The sequence below is a fragment of the Cydia fagiglandana genome, chromosome 8 (genome assembly GCF_963556715.1).
Source record: "Cydia fagiglandana chromosome 8, ilCydFagi1.1, whole genome shotgun sequence".
Taxonomy (NCBI): Eukaryota; Metazoa; Arthropoda; class Insecta; order Lepidoptera; family Tortricidae; genus Cydia; species Cydia fagiglandana.
Genome location: NC_085939.1, coordinates 11,186,379 through 11,200,723, shown reverse-complemented (window position 1 = coordinate 11,200,723; position 14,345 = coordinate 11,186,379). Strand labels below are relative to the sequence as shown.

General features: G+C 50.3%; 1 protein-coding gene across 1 annotated transcript in view; it reads right to left on the bottom strand.

Annotated features, from left to right (window-relative positions):
- Positions 1-2,006: 2,006 nt before the first annotated feature.
- Positions 2,007-14,345, bottom strand: part of LOC134666654 (exportin-5) — a 34,008-nt gene continuing 21,669 nt past the window's right edge. Inside the window, exons 10-22 of the mRNA XM_063523880.1 lie at positions 13,350-13,480; positions 12,809-12,950; positions 12,322-12,505; positions 11,462-11,625; positions 9,773-9,940; positions 9,024-9,223; positions 7,964-8,258; positions 7,477-7,702; positions 6,343-6,491; positions 5,577-5,744; positions 3,188-3,391; positions 2,348-2,521; positions 2,007-2,168 (exon numbers count right to left, since the gene is read on the bottom strand). Coding sequence (XP_063379950.1) covers positions 2,007-2,168; positions 2,348-2,521; positions 3,188-3,391; positions 5,577-5,744; positions 6,343-6,491; positions 7,477-7,702; positions 7,964-8,258; positions 9,024-9,223; positions 9,773-9,940; positions 11,462-11,625; positions 12,322-12,505; positions 12,809-12,950; positions 13,350-13,480 — 2,367 coding nt within the window. The remainder of the gene's footprint in view (positions 2,169-2,347; positions 2,522-3,187; positions 3,392-5,576; positions 5,745-6,342; positions 6,492-7,476; positions 7,703-7,963; positions 8,259-9,023; positions 9,224-9,772; positions 9,941-11,461; positions 11,626-12,321; positions 12,506-12,808; positions 12,951-13,349; positions 13,481-14,345) is intronic.

Sequence of the window (14,345 nt, the reverse complement as noted above, 5' to 3'; positions counted from 1 at the left end):
AAGGGGATGAAAGTTTGTATGGGGTTCAAGTCTTATTTTAAGCTAGGAATTTGAAACTTCGTAAAACGATATATTATTAAAATAAAAGAAAACTAATTTCAGCGTTTTTGAAAATTCATCCCCTAAGGTGGTGAAAAAGGGGTTGAAAGTTTGTATGGATATCAAAAAAATTTTCGAACGCGGGACTTGAATCTTTGTATTTGGGGATATTATTAAAAGACAGGAAAAGTAATTTCAGCGTTTTGTAAAATTCATCCCCTAACAGGGTTAAAAAGGTGTTGAAAGTTTGAATCCATTACAAATCCGAGTAGACACACATTTCTTATTGGCTCCCAGGCTTGAAATGCTTAGAATTACTCAAGGAACATATGTGATGAAGCTCATAGCTTAATAAAAAAATTTTGGGTCAACTTTATAACTGCTTCCGCTAAGATATCAATTTAATACAATTTTGCGACATTCGTATTTTACGTTATGATTGTTATGAATTGTATGGAGATGACATAGCTATCATCGTACTCTTCTTCTTTGAAAAATACTATAGCTATAGTACATACGTACTTGGCGAGAGGTCGCACCGAGAAAAGTGGCACTGTCTTGTGCCGGAGGCCAAGTCTCATTTTGGGTTGCTGAGCCAACGGAGTAGTAGTAGTATAGTACATACGTATATTGTTCAATGAAATTCGACTTATTTTCAATTGGAACAGAATTGCATTTGTTTTATATGGTTCCATTTTAAAACATCACAAAATAAACAAATTTCACTACCTAATTTTGGATGTTCCATTTATATGGCTGGGCCCTCGGAGGTTATACTTACTATAATGTTCTAAAAAAGAGGTCAAGATGGACCTTGGATCCCCTTGCGACTCATGGCACGGCCCTCTGTTCACGGCCCAGGCCCATGGAATTTGTACATTGTCTACAGTTGAGTTCATTATTGACTCTGCTCAATCGACTCTGAAAGAGTTTATTGAGCACTCTGCTTAAGTCTGCCTCATAGTCTAAGTTACATTCAAATAATTGATTAGTTCATTACTGATTCAAAATTCAGTTATATTTATTTACATCAATAGTCATCAGTAAATTAAAATTATAAACAGGTGACCCATTTGTCATAAGTACGTCAAATGTGTCTTTTGATTTTACACATAAACAGTATACAATAGTGTAACTGTATTCATCTTTCGCCCGCAGGAAAAGTAAGGATGAAAGTTTGTCACTCTTGTGCAAAATTATTGGCAAGTGGCATTAAAAATCACAATACACCTTACGTGATCACGATCAGTCACTGTTTAGGAACATCACTTTTTTTACAATCAAAGTAGAATAGAAGAAATAAAGTAAAATAACTGCGTGCCACCGCTACGGCTTTGAATATGTTTAGGTATATAAAATTATGATTCTAGTCTCACACGTGACAAACCTAGATTTTGTTGAATTTTTATACCACAAGCAAAGTACAACTAAATTCATAGAATATGCTCCTATCGTATAGCCGGATTCTTCTAATCAATTTCAAAATAATTACCGTCCGCTAGCCAGTAAAGTCCTCAGAGATGTACAAACGGTCGGGCCGGCCAACAGTGTATCACAACTTTCCGATAACGTTTCACCATCTCTGTATAACGCGTCGACGATCACTACAGAAAAAGCTACGAGTATAACATAAGATCCATATTACGCGCGGCGAACCCCCGAAAATCGAAATAAATTATGCCGCTCCGGGGTAGCTATATCCGCAAACCAAACTGACGACCGGGGTCGGAGAATCTCTCATTCAAACAGTCGGAGCCGATTTAGACGGCGTGCGAACTCGCATGCGATTTTAGTTACATTGCGGACTGTCGGTTACGTCCAATTCAACCGACCGATCACAAACCGCAATCTAATGAAACTCGCATGCGAGTTCTCGCATCGTCTAAATGAGCCCTCACGGTCGCAGGTCTCTCTCTCGCGTCGCCCGGGCGTCGGTGTGGCCGGCGGGCGGGGCTCGGTTCCCGGCGCTAGGTGGGCGCGGGCGCGGGCGCGAAGAGGCCGGGCAGGCCGGCGCCGCCCGGCGCGTCCAGCGCGCTGCGCGGCGGCTCGCGGCGCGCGCTGCTCATGTGCGGCAGGTCCAGGATGTACACCTCCTTCTTGAACAGCTGCCCCACGTTGCGCCCGATCAGCTGCGATCACACGATACGACCGTTTATTTATACGACTACAGTTGAAGGTGAAGCGAACTTGATCGATCACTTTTATTACTATTATTAGAGGTCATTTCGCTCGCTTGTGGCCTGAATGAAGATGTAGTGACAAAAATTGAGAAAATTAATTATGTTTCGTCCGATCGAGCAATACTCACCCTAGCCGTGATCTTCTTGAAGAGGTCGCGCTTGGTCTTGTCGATCTTGTTCTGCTTGGCGTTGCCGGGCGCGAGCTTCTCGTCGAGGCGGCGCAGGTCGTGCGCGTCCACGTCGGGGATGGCGCGCAGCACGCCCGCCACGTGCGGGAACCGCGGCCGCAGCGTCTCGTACGCCTGCCACACAAACAGATTTCAGACCGGGCGTTTCGGACTGTTGCAGAGCACCGGGATCAAACCAACGGCCTCATTAAAACAGTTTTGGATGTCCGACTTGTAAACGGCGGAATAACGCCTCCTACCGTTATGCATTTTAACTTTAATTGCTACTTTAAATGCCATACTGAATAACTTTTTCTATGGGACCAAGCCAGACTCCCAAAAAAAAATTTGGCCTTCCCATAGAAAATCGATATCCACTCTACTAAAATGTATGAAACAGCCAAAAAAATTTTTGTAATTTTAGAGTTGGTCCCATAGAAAAAGTTGTTCAGTATGGCTTATACAACGTGTCCCAAAATTCAACGAAAAGCTGGCACCAGAAGATGGACCTGCTCATGACTTCTCGAGGAAACATAACAATTTTTTTTTAATTAAATATTGTAGACATAGGGAATTGGAAGGAATTGTAGGGCTGTCGACTTTTATTTTTTCTTGTAATTCTATAATAAATTGAGATATATTTTTTTATTATTTTTCCTCGAGTAGTCATGAGCAGGTCCATCTTCTGATGCCAGCTTATCGTTCAATTTTGGGACACGTGGTATAATCACCTCGCACAATATGTCTAGTTGTTCAAAAAACGCCCTGTAGGTGGATTGGCCGAACGTCAGAAACAGATACCTGCACGGCGAGCGCGAGCAGCGCGGCCTGGTTGGCGTCGTGCTGGCCGTGCGCGCGCAGCGCCTGCAGCACGGCGGCCAGCGCGCCGCTGGCCTCGGCGTCGCCCACCAGCCCCGCGTCCAGCGCCGCGCGCAGCGCCGGCCACGCCAGCGCCGTGGCGCGCAGCGACGACGTCGAGTCCGGCCACGTTAGCGCGCGGAGCACCTGACGTACACACAAAACTGCTTGTTCATTACATTCCGCAATAAACTACAAACAAATACATTATTAACTTTTAAAGCTAAGCGTGTCAGCAAAAAGGCTCATGCTCAGTATTGTGCTACGGTTCGGAAACGGCAACACTTATCTTCAGCTTGTTCCTTGTTGCAATTGGAGCCAATATTTAATATTATTCTTTTCATTTGTAATATTTGATGACGATCTTTTTTTATACAGAACTCATCGATGTTTCCTTACAATTTAAACGGGATGACGTGAATCACGTCACGTGATCGAGCGACGGTTGAAACTTTGTCGCGATATAGTTAGTCATTATTGGTTCTCTAACTTTTTTTTTTAATAAGTATAGGAGGCCACAGTACGTACCGTGTGCAGCACGGCGGGCCCGGCGCGGGGGGAGGCCAGCACCATGGCGCCGAGCTCGGACACCTGCTCGGGCGCGCGCTGCGTGCTGGCGGGCGGCGGGCTGTCGTCCTCCATGTCCACTAGTGACACCTGCACTGTATACAGGAGGAGGCCACAGTACGTACCGTGTGCAGCACGGCGGGCCCGGCGCGGGGGGAGGCCAGCACCATGGCGCCGAGCTCGGACACCTGCTCGGGCGCGCGCTGCGTGCTGGCGGGCGGCGGGCTGTCGTCCTCCATGTCCACTAGTGACACCTGCACTGTATACAGGAGGAGGCCACAGTACGTACCGTGTGCAGCACGGCGGGCCCGGCGCGGGGGGAGGCCAGCACCATGGCGCCGAGCTCGGACACCTGCTCGGGCGCGCGCTGCGTGCTGGCGGGCGGCGGGCTGTCGTCCTCCATGTCCACTAGTGACACCTGCACTGTATACAGGAGGAGGCCACAGTACGTACCGTGTGCAGCACGGCGGGCCCGGCGCGGGGGGAGGCCAGCACCATGGCGCCGAGCTCGGACACCTGCTCGGGCGCGCGCTGCGTGCTGGCGGGCGGCGGGCTGTCGTCCTCCATGTCCACTAGTGACACCTGCACTGTATACAGGAGGAGGCCACAGTACGTACCGTGTGCAGCACGGCGGGCCCGGCGCGGGGGGAGGCCAGCACCATGGCGCCGAGCTCGGACACCTGCTCGGGCGCGCGCTGCGTGCTGGCGGGCGGCGGGCTGTCGTCCTCCATGTCCACTAGTGACACCTGCACTGTATACAGGAGGAGGCCACAGTACGTACCGTGTGCAGCACGGCGGGCCCGGCGCGGGGGGAGGCCAGCACCATGGCGCCGAGCTCGGACACCTGCTCGGGCGCGCGCTGCGTGCTGGCGGGCGGCGGGCTGTCGTCCTCCATGTCCACTAGTGACACCTGCACTGTATACAGGAGGAGGCCACAGTACGTACCGTGTGCAGCACGGCGGGCCCGGCGCGGGGGGAGGCCAGCACCATGGCGCCGAGCTCGGACACCTGCTCGGGCGCGCGCTGCGTGCTGGCGGGCGGCGGGCTGTCGTCCTCCATGTCCACTAGTGACACCTGCACTGTATACAGGAGGAGGCCACAGTACGTACCGTGTGCAGCACGGCGGGCCCGGCGCGGGGGGAGGCCAGCACCATGGCGCCGAGCTCGGACACCTGCTCGGGCGCGCGCTGCGTGCTGGCGGGCGGCGGGCTGTCGTCCTCCATGTCCACTAGTGACACCTGCACTGTATACAGGAGGAGGCCACAGTACGTACCGTGTGCAGCACGGCGGGCCCGGCGCGGGGGGAGGCCAGCACCATGGCGCCGAGCTCGGACACCTGCTCGGGCGCGCGCTGCGTGCTGGCGGGCGGCGGGCTGTCGTCCTCCATGTCCACTAGTGACACCTGCACTGTATACAGGAGAAGGCCACAGTACGTACCGTGTGCAGCACGGCGGGCCCGGCGCGGGGGGAGGCCAGCACCATGGCGCCGAGCTCGGACACCTGCTCGGGCGCGCGCTGCGTGCTGGCGGGCGGCGGGCTGTCGTCCTCCATGTCCACTAGTGACACCTGCACTGTATACAGGAGGAGGCCACAGTACGTACCGTGTGCAGCACGGCGGGCCCGGCGCGGGGGGAGGCCAGCACCATGGCGCCGAGCTCGGACACCTGCTCGGGCGCGCGCTGCGTGCTGGCGGGCGGCGGGCTGTCGTCCTCCATGTCCACTAGTGACACCTGCACTGTATACAGGAGGAGGCCACAGTACGTACCGTGTGCAGCACGGCGGGCCCGGCGCGGGGGGAGGCCAGCACCATGGCGCCGAGCTCGGACACCTGCTCGGGCGCACGCTGCGTGCTGGCGGGCGGCGGGCTGTCGTCCTCCATGTCGCCCGCACCCGACACCACTTCCGGGCTCACTCCGCCATCCACTAGTGACACCTGTTATAATGTATTCCACATGTTAAGAAGAGGCGTAAAGCTAGAAAATTAGAAAGGAACAATAGATACGGCGCGCCGCGGGAAACTTGCGACGGAAAATTTGACGATCGCGCGGGTTTGAACGTTTTACCGCAATAAGGGTCGGTTGCACCAAATCGTTAAAGAGTTCGCTAAATTTTTATGTATGGAAGTTTCATAGTAAAGCGCAGGGGCGCGCCGGCTGCCGTTGATCAGTCTGTCAAATGTGGTTGGTGCAACTGGCCCTAACTGTGTCTATTTAAAATAGCTCGAAAAGATGGCGGCAAACCTATGGCCTATACTTGTGTAGATGGCGACACCTTTTGACTTTTAACAAATTTAACACATATCAGTGACAAATGGCGTTCTAAAAGTTTTAATTCTGTATCGAAAGATAGCAGTAATTTATTGTGATTACAACATTTACTTTGACAATACAATAGGCCTCTAATACTAAATTATTTATTATTTATTTATTTAATCTTTATTACACAAAAGAAAAATCTTATAGTACAAAAGGCGGACTTAATGCCATAACATACATAATTATCTTTGATAACTAACATATTTTAGTACTAACCTTGAGCACCTCCAGGTGTTCCCTCGTGAGATGCCTGACTAGCATGTCTTCTAACACTTCCTGCGACTCGTTGCTGCCCTCCTCCTCCAGCTTGCCGGACTCGTATAGGGAAGCGATGTATTCCCATCGTTGTGATAAATGTACTAACACTGTCAATTTTAAAAGTAGAAATAGATAATCAAAAGTTGTTACAGGGGCTCTATTGCTGACGAGACTAAATACAATATTAGGAGCGATGAAATGAAACGTCAATGTATCTAAATCTGAAGTTTTGGAAGCCCTACGTTTTTTTTTGTCGTGCGTTCCTTGCAAATTTACTCTGGCGTCACGCGGACGTTTTTTACGTCGGATGCTTGGCGATCAAAGGGTTAACAATCAATGGTATTACAATGTCGGTGATTAAACTCATCGACACAATTAAATTAAATCAGAATCAGGTTGCGTTGTTTTCTCATAGAATGCTTATGGCCACCTCCGGTCTCCATCATCAGCTCGATGGTACCTTGCATTGTCACCCAACTTCTAAAGTATGTGAAGTTTCAGCTCAATCGAATAATGTAAAGTGGGTATATTGCAAGATTTAATTACGAACGGGACAGATGAAACTAAATAACAGCTGGCGAAAAAATGCGGAAATTATAAATGAGTTGCCTTTGAAGTAGCATGAAGATACTTCAAAGGCCTACAGTCCGTTTTTTTTAGCATTAGAAAGAACTTCGCAGAAGTAAGCTTGTGGTTCCAAATCCGGCACTTTTAGCGGTAATAATTTGAAGTAAATTATATGTATTGACCATGCTACATTAGATAATTCAATAATTATTAACAATTAAAGAGCCTGATAAAAACTGCACGCTTGCTTCTGTGGAGTTCTTTCTAATGCTAAAAAAAACGAACGTTAAAAATTGAGAAGTTCTATTGAAGGGCTGATTTTTTTAATTTGTTGTCGTATTTTTCACAGAGTTTTCCGTTTTCGTCGCTTCGTCTGAATTATCAGAGAAAGATTTTGTAAGACATAATGGTGACTAATTTAAACGATATCAGACGAAAACAAACAATCGACAATAAATAGTCCTCTGATATCATAATAACGATGCTGAAGCACCGCTAGTGGTTATTATAGTATGGTGTACGTACTGAAGGGCGCATGGTGGTCGAGCAGCGGCAGCGCGAGGTCGGCGTAGTGCGCGGGCGGGCAGTGCAGCAGCAGCGGCTTGAGCGCGTGGCGCGCGATGGGCCGCAGCCAGTGGTCGGGCAGCGCGTGCGCCGCCAGCACCGAGCCCAGCAGCGCGCGCGCCAGCCCCGCCGCGCAGAACAGCTCGCGGCCCAGCGTCGTCGCCGCCGCGCCCACCAGGTGGCACACCTGCCGACGGACAACAACGTCACCACACACGGATCTTCATCACAAAATAACGTTCCAAGTGATGCGAGTAAATGACTGCCGATCGCTCATTACAGTGAAAGTTCAATCGGTTTTAATCTTGGCAAATTTATTGTAAATTTACTATGTTTCAAAGGGCCAAACTCTTCAAAAAGTATCACGTATGCGAGATAAGGCCGTACGCCCGACGCGAGCTTATCAAGGCATTTTTACTATCGGGTCGTGTTTAACCTCCAAACTCACATTGTCGTGCAGCGTGTGCACGTAGACCTGCATGCGGTCGTGCGGCTGCGGCGGCGGCGCGTCGCCCTCGGCCAGCCCCAGCAGGTTGCGGCGCTCGGCGGGCGGCGGCTGCAGCGCGCGCGCATGCGCCGCGTGCAGCACGCGCGCGCCTCCCGCCGGCGCGTGCAGCTCGTGCAGCGCGCGCGCCAGCGCCAGCGCGTGCGGGAACAGCGGCAGCACGTGCGCGCCGCAAGGGTTGCGCCAGATCGGGTTCCCGCTCGGCGTCGTGCCCGCGCTGAACCCGCCGCGGGACGCTCTGACAAAACAATATTGCGTTTACAAGCCTAACCTAATTTGATCACATACATACTGGACTTATATGAACTGTCAAATAACTTGTTATGCAAAACAGACGTAGCCCCGCAGTCCGTAGTCCCAATAGTACTACTTAATCTTATTAAAATAAATGGCAGGAGAAAATATATTGTTCGTTTTTTTTAGCATTAGAAATAAGGTAAACAATCTTGATGTGTCTTTTAATTGAAAAACACATTTTAAAAATAAGGTATGGCAAATATGTAACAATTCTGAATCTAATACGAACATTTATATTCTACTGCTTTCATAAGTAACAGTTACTGATTTTTAAAAAGCGTTTTTCAATAAAAAGACGTGGCAAGATCGCTTACCTTCTTTAAAGTTCTTTCTAATGCTAAAAAAAACGAACTATAAACACCTTATTACTGTATTATGAACATGACTACAATGAAAAAAGAATAAATAATAAAAAAAGAATTTTGTTTTTAGCGAAGTCGCGATTTTTTGTATACGGCCTCGTAGCAAATAATTTAGATCTGTATTACAATGCGACAAATACAATTAACACAAGCTCTCAAATGATAAATTACTCTAAGAGTCTGAATATAACGAGTCTGAACGTAGTAACGGACGTAGTCTAGTGTAGGTTGCGGGAATAATCTGGATGAGAGCAAGAAAGAACCGAATACTGTTGAAAACGGGAGAGACCTATGTCGGGAACATCAGTTGCAGATAATGATGAGTATGATATAAAGTTATGCACTTGTCGGGGTCGGCGGGCACGGTGGTGCGCTTGACGACGCCGAGCGTGAGCGTGAGCGCGTGCAGCAGCGTGCGGCGCGCGTCGCCGCGCTCGTCGTCGGCGGCCGGCGCCGCGTCCAGCCCGATGAGCCGCGCCAGCGACGCCGCCGACGCCAGGTGCGGCGCCAGCGCCGCCCAGCGCGAGCTCACGTCGCCCAGCACCTGTACAGACGAACCAAACTTTAATGGTAGTGAAGCCGGGAAATAAGAAATGAACAGACATATTGTGCGCACATAGACATCGGTTACACGCTAATTCTGGCGTCAGTTCAGTCATACTCATAAGTCTTATTCGAGTTTTGACTGATGCCAGAATGATGGAAAATGGACACGGTTACACGAGTCCAGACTGACAACAGACTGATAAAATTACGACACAGTCGCCGTTTGGACACAGAACGCAACACAGTCATTTAGTCTTGTCTAATATGGTGAATAGACGCGAAAATGACACAAACAGGTTACACGATCAGTCTCCTATCAGTTTTCTGTCATTCAAAATGGACTGACGAATACTATCTACAATATTTAATTTTCATCAGTCCAGACCATTAGTCCATCAGTCAGAGTGTTACACGATAATTCTCTAATCATTTTGACCAGAATGATGGACTGAACTAACGCCAGAATTAGCGTGTAACCGATGTCATAGACTCTAAAACGATTTCCGAAATAACCCCGAGCAAATGTTTGTGGTTGTCGCTACGTTACCTGCGCCACCAGCGCGCTCTGGCGCTCGTAGCAGCAGAAGTGGTTGGAGACGAGCAGCAGCGCCTCCTGTATGGTGACGCTCTCCACGGCGCTGAGCCCTGGCCGCGCCAGCGCCGCCTGGCACATCTCGTGCAGCCGCCCGAACACCGGCAGCAGCAGCAGCGGGTACTGCCAACAAATACCGCACATCAAACCTATGTAATTGAACATAGGGTATTCCACCTATCCAATTTTTTTGTCCAATGTGTATTGTGTCTCACATTTTGCTTTAATGAGAGAGAGACGCACTGGTATTGGACAAGGAAATTAGACAGGTGGAATACCACCCTTAGTTCACGCTAGAAATCCATTCAGGAGCAGTAGCAGATTGTAATTGTGTGTAGAAAAGTTTTCTAGAAATTTATTTTCGCTCATGTCATCTCAGATATGGGTATTTTGGTATCAGTGCATTCAGTATGCTGTACGGATATGATGGTCGTTCTTGTCTACGTGACAGCGCGGTAAAACGATATCCGTCACTTTCTATCCCACAGTGTTGAAAAGTTACAGTTATTTTATCACGTGGATAAAGGCATAATACGCCGGCGGAACAACAAATATTCATAGATAAAATCGTGAAAGTGGCGTCAGTAGTTATTGTGACGTCACAAAGTCGGTAGTACAAACTTGGACCTTGTCACCGTGCAATAAGGTCGTGTTCACCTTGGAGCCGAGCTTGACGAGCAGGCTGGCGGCGTGTCGGCGCACGTTCTTGACGGCGCGGGGGCGGCGCGCGGGCGGCGTGTGGTTGTCGGTGAGCAGCGCCGCGAAGATCTTGTTACCCTGCAATAAGGTCGTGTTCACCTTGGAGCCGAGCTTGACGAGCAGGCTGGCGGCGTGGCGGCGCACGTTCTTGACGGCGCGGGGGCGGCGCGCGGGCGGCGTGTGGTTGTCGGTGAGCAGCGCCGCGAAGATCTTGTTACCCTGCAATAAGGTCGTGTTCACCTTGGAGCCGAGCTTGACGAGCAGGCTGGCGGCGTGGCGGCGCACGTTCTTGACGGCGCGGGGGCGGCGCGCGGGCGGCGTGTGGTTGTCGGTGAGCAGCGCCGCGAAGATCTTGTTACCCTGCAATAAGGTCGTGTTCACCTTGGAGCCGAGCTTGACGAGCAGGCTGGCGGCGTGGCGGCGCACGTTCTTGACGGCGCGGGGGCGGCGCGCGGGCGGCGTGTGGTTGTCGGTGAGCAGCGCCGCGAAGATCTTGTTACCCTGCAATAAGGTCGTGTTCACCTTGGAGCCGAGCTTGACGAGCAGGCTGGCGGCGTGGCGGCGCACGTTCTTGACGGCGCGGGGGCGGCGCGCGGGCGGCGTGTGGTTGTCGGTGAGCAGCGCCGCGAAGATCTTGTTACCCTGCAATAAGGTCGTGTTCACCTTGGAGCCGAGCTTGACGAGCAGGCTGGCGGCGTGGCGGCGCACGTTCTTGACGGCGCGGGGGCGGCGCGCGGGCGGCGTGTGGTTGTCGGTGAGCAGCGCCGCGAAGATCTTGTTACCCTGCAATAAGGTCGTGTTCACCTTGGAGCCGAGCTTGACGAGCAGGCTGGCGGCGTGGCGGCGCACGTTCTTGACGGCGCGGGGGCGGCGCGCGGGCGGCGTGTGGTTGTCGGTGAGCAGCGCCGCGAAGATCTTGTTACCCTGCAATAAGGTCGTGTTCACCTTGGAGCCGAGCTTGACGAGCAGGCTGGCGGCGTGGCGGCGCACGTTCTTGACGGCGCGGGGGCGGCGCGCGGGCGGCGTGTGGTTGTCGGTGAGCAGCGCCGCGAAGATCTTGTCCAGCACGCGCGGCAGCAGCTCCGCACCCGCCACGCCCACGCCCGGACCTGCATAAACCACAATAATAGTACTAGGTACAGAAGATTCACTCTAACAAAACGCGTCTGTTACAGTGAGGACAGATATGACCGCTAGGTGGCGACACCGCCACGCGAGGCTTATGACCATTGCCACCAAAGTTGGTGTGGGACGGAGCTACCTGTTGCAAAGCGTTGAAATCGCGGAGTGAGCCACGCTTGACCAAACGTTCGTTTCATTCATTTAGACGATGTGAGTTTCATTACATTGCGGTTTTTGATCAAACCGCAATCGCAAGTAACCAAAAGTCAATGTAACTAAAATCGCATGCGAGTTCGCGCGCCGTCTAAATCAGCCCTTATTCTGAACTGAACCAATTCACTATGAAGCAGGGCTCGGAACCGGTATTTTTTTAAACTTTGAAATAGCCCAATATTTTGAATTATTGTATGCTCTTTACGTAGGACTGAATCATGTTTTTAGGTAACAACTTCGTATTATTAGATTGTCCCATTAAAAATGAAATAAGAAACCAAAGAACGAAAAAGAACGTAATAATACCGGTATTTTTGTATGGACCAAATAACGGTTTCCGACCCCTGCTATGAAGGCTTAGCACGGGAGCATCGCGAGTCGCGACTACCCGTCCCTCTTTAATTAACACAGTTAGCAAAAGACGAGTAGTCTATTTCACGAGATGGTATCAGAGGGCTGACGTGAGGTACCTGCGATCTGGCTGCAGGCGCAGCTGAGGAACACGAAGAGCGCGGACACGAGCGACAGCAGCAGCGACAGGATGAGAGGCGCGGGCGGCGCGCACGCCACGCAGCGCTGCAGCAGCTGCAGGCCCTCCACCACGCTCGGCCGCGGCTCGCAGTGCACCAGCCGCGACAGCACCACGTCTAACACCTGACCAAATGCGTTACAGATAAAACCAAACAAATTTTATGGTTCCACGAGGTTGAGGTCATGTAAAACTTATTTCACCTAGCACTTTCAAATAATGATTCATAATATGACATTAAGCTAAATTTCATTATATTCGTATTTTCGCTTGCGGCCAGTGGAAGTCCGATTGTCGATCGTTTTTACCACCATCATCAGTCAGTAAGTTTTTATTACCTGGGTTAATTTTGAACTCTAGTAAGCTAAACCTCAAACTCACTCGGGCTACGGGACGGGACGGGCTAGCCCGTCGGCTAGCAGACTAACCTGCGACAAGGCCTCCCACTCCACGTGGAGGGGGTGCGTGTGGTCCAGCTCGGCGGGGCACGACTCCACCTTGTCCAGCGCGGCGCGCGTCCACTGCTCCACGTACGCCCACGTCACCAGCGGCGCCGCGCACATGCAATGCCTGGAGACGACATTTACAATATTAATGTCACTCCTTCCGCGCACCTGGGTACTATAATTGTGCACCACAGTGCATGACTGCATTATTAAAAAAAATAGAGACCTCTTATTTTTATCCCACTTAAAATAGTTTTTTTTAAGTAAGTATATTTATTTGCCAATTAATCGGAGAATGCTTTCTACTTGGTCCCATTTGATAACTACGTCAGGATCTGATGACGGGAGCGGAATATTAAAGGCACACATTTTTGGTTTATTTATAGCACCTAACTTGTGCATTTGCTTTTGGAAAGCATCATTTTATAAAGTGGAACTATTGATGCCAAACTATAAAATAAAATTATGGATGGCAGTTTAATAGAAATGGAAACTATAAAATAAAACATCGAACACAGATCACCTAAAGCAGTCAAGTATCTCGGTGCGGCAGCGGTTGAAGAAGACCGCGAACTCCTGTTCGCTGTCGTAGTCGATGCAGGCGTATGTGGCCGCGTCGTGCGCGCCGCTTGCGCGAGTGGCGGGGTACGTCACCTGCGAACACATATATTCGCTGTTAACACTTTCGCAACCGGGCAAAAACGGCGCACTAGCCCAGAAACCGGTCGTCTATATCTGCGTACAAAACAACACGCTGGGCGGGTTGTCCGGCATCTGAGCAAACATTACGAGTGCCTACCAGGCGGGTTCTCAGTAGTCAAAGTGTTAAGGGTGGTATTCCACCTATTCTATTTCTTTGTCCAATGTGTATTGCGTCTCATGGCTCATCTACACGATGGGCCAATGCCGCCACTCCAAGGGACGCATTTATTGCTATCTCATTCTACCGCATGGCTGCGTCCCTTTGAGTGGCCGGCGTTGGCCCATCGTGTAGAGGAGCCATCACATTTTGCTTAATGAGAGACTGAGACGCAATGACATTGAATAAATAAATTAGATGATAGCTTTAGGAGGTTTAGTAGCAGGATATGCTCGGCGCGAATATACTCAGTACCTATTGGCGTGTCTAAGATTTGCAAGTATAAGGGTTTCCTTTTCTATGACAAATTGGCTTTAAAAAAGAAAAAAAGTTGCAACACAGGAAATAAAATGCGTTTGTACGGGACATCCCGTGGAATGCTCCTTCCAAGCATAGTACGATTTATCGGCCACATAAGCGCCAATAGAATTTCAACTGTGGCATTCCGATTTAAGGTTCAAATTTGCTTGCACTTTCGGGAAATGAGACTTGTCTTCAAATGATTCATCAAAGCTGGAATTAATTAGATTTTTTGGGAAAACCTTGTAGATTGGTGGACTGGAAAAGTGTTAGTTTCTAATTTAAATTTGAATCACTCGGATATCGCAATGAATCGTCTGCCAATGACGTTGATCCTACAGAGATGGCCTAAACTCTGCC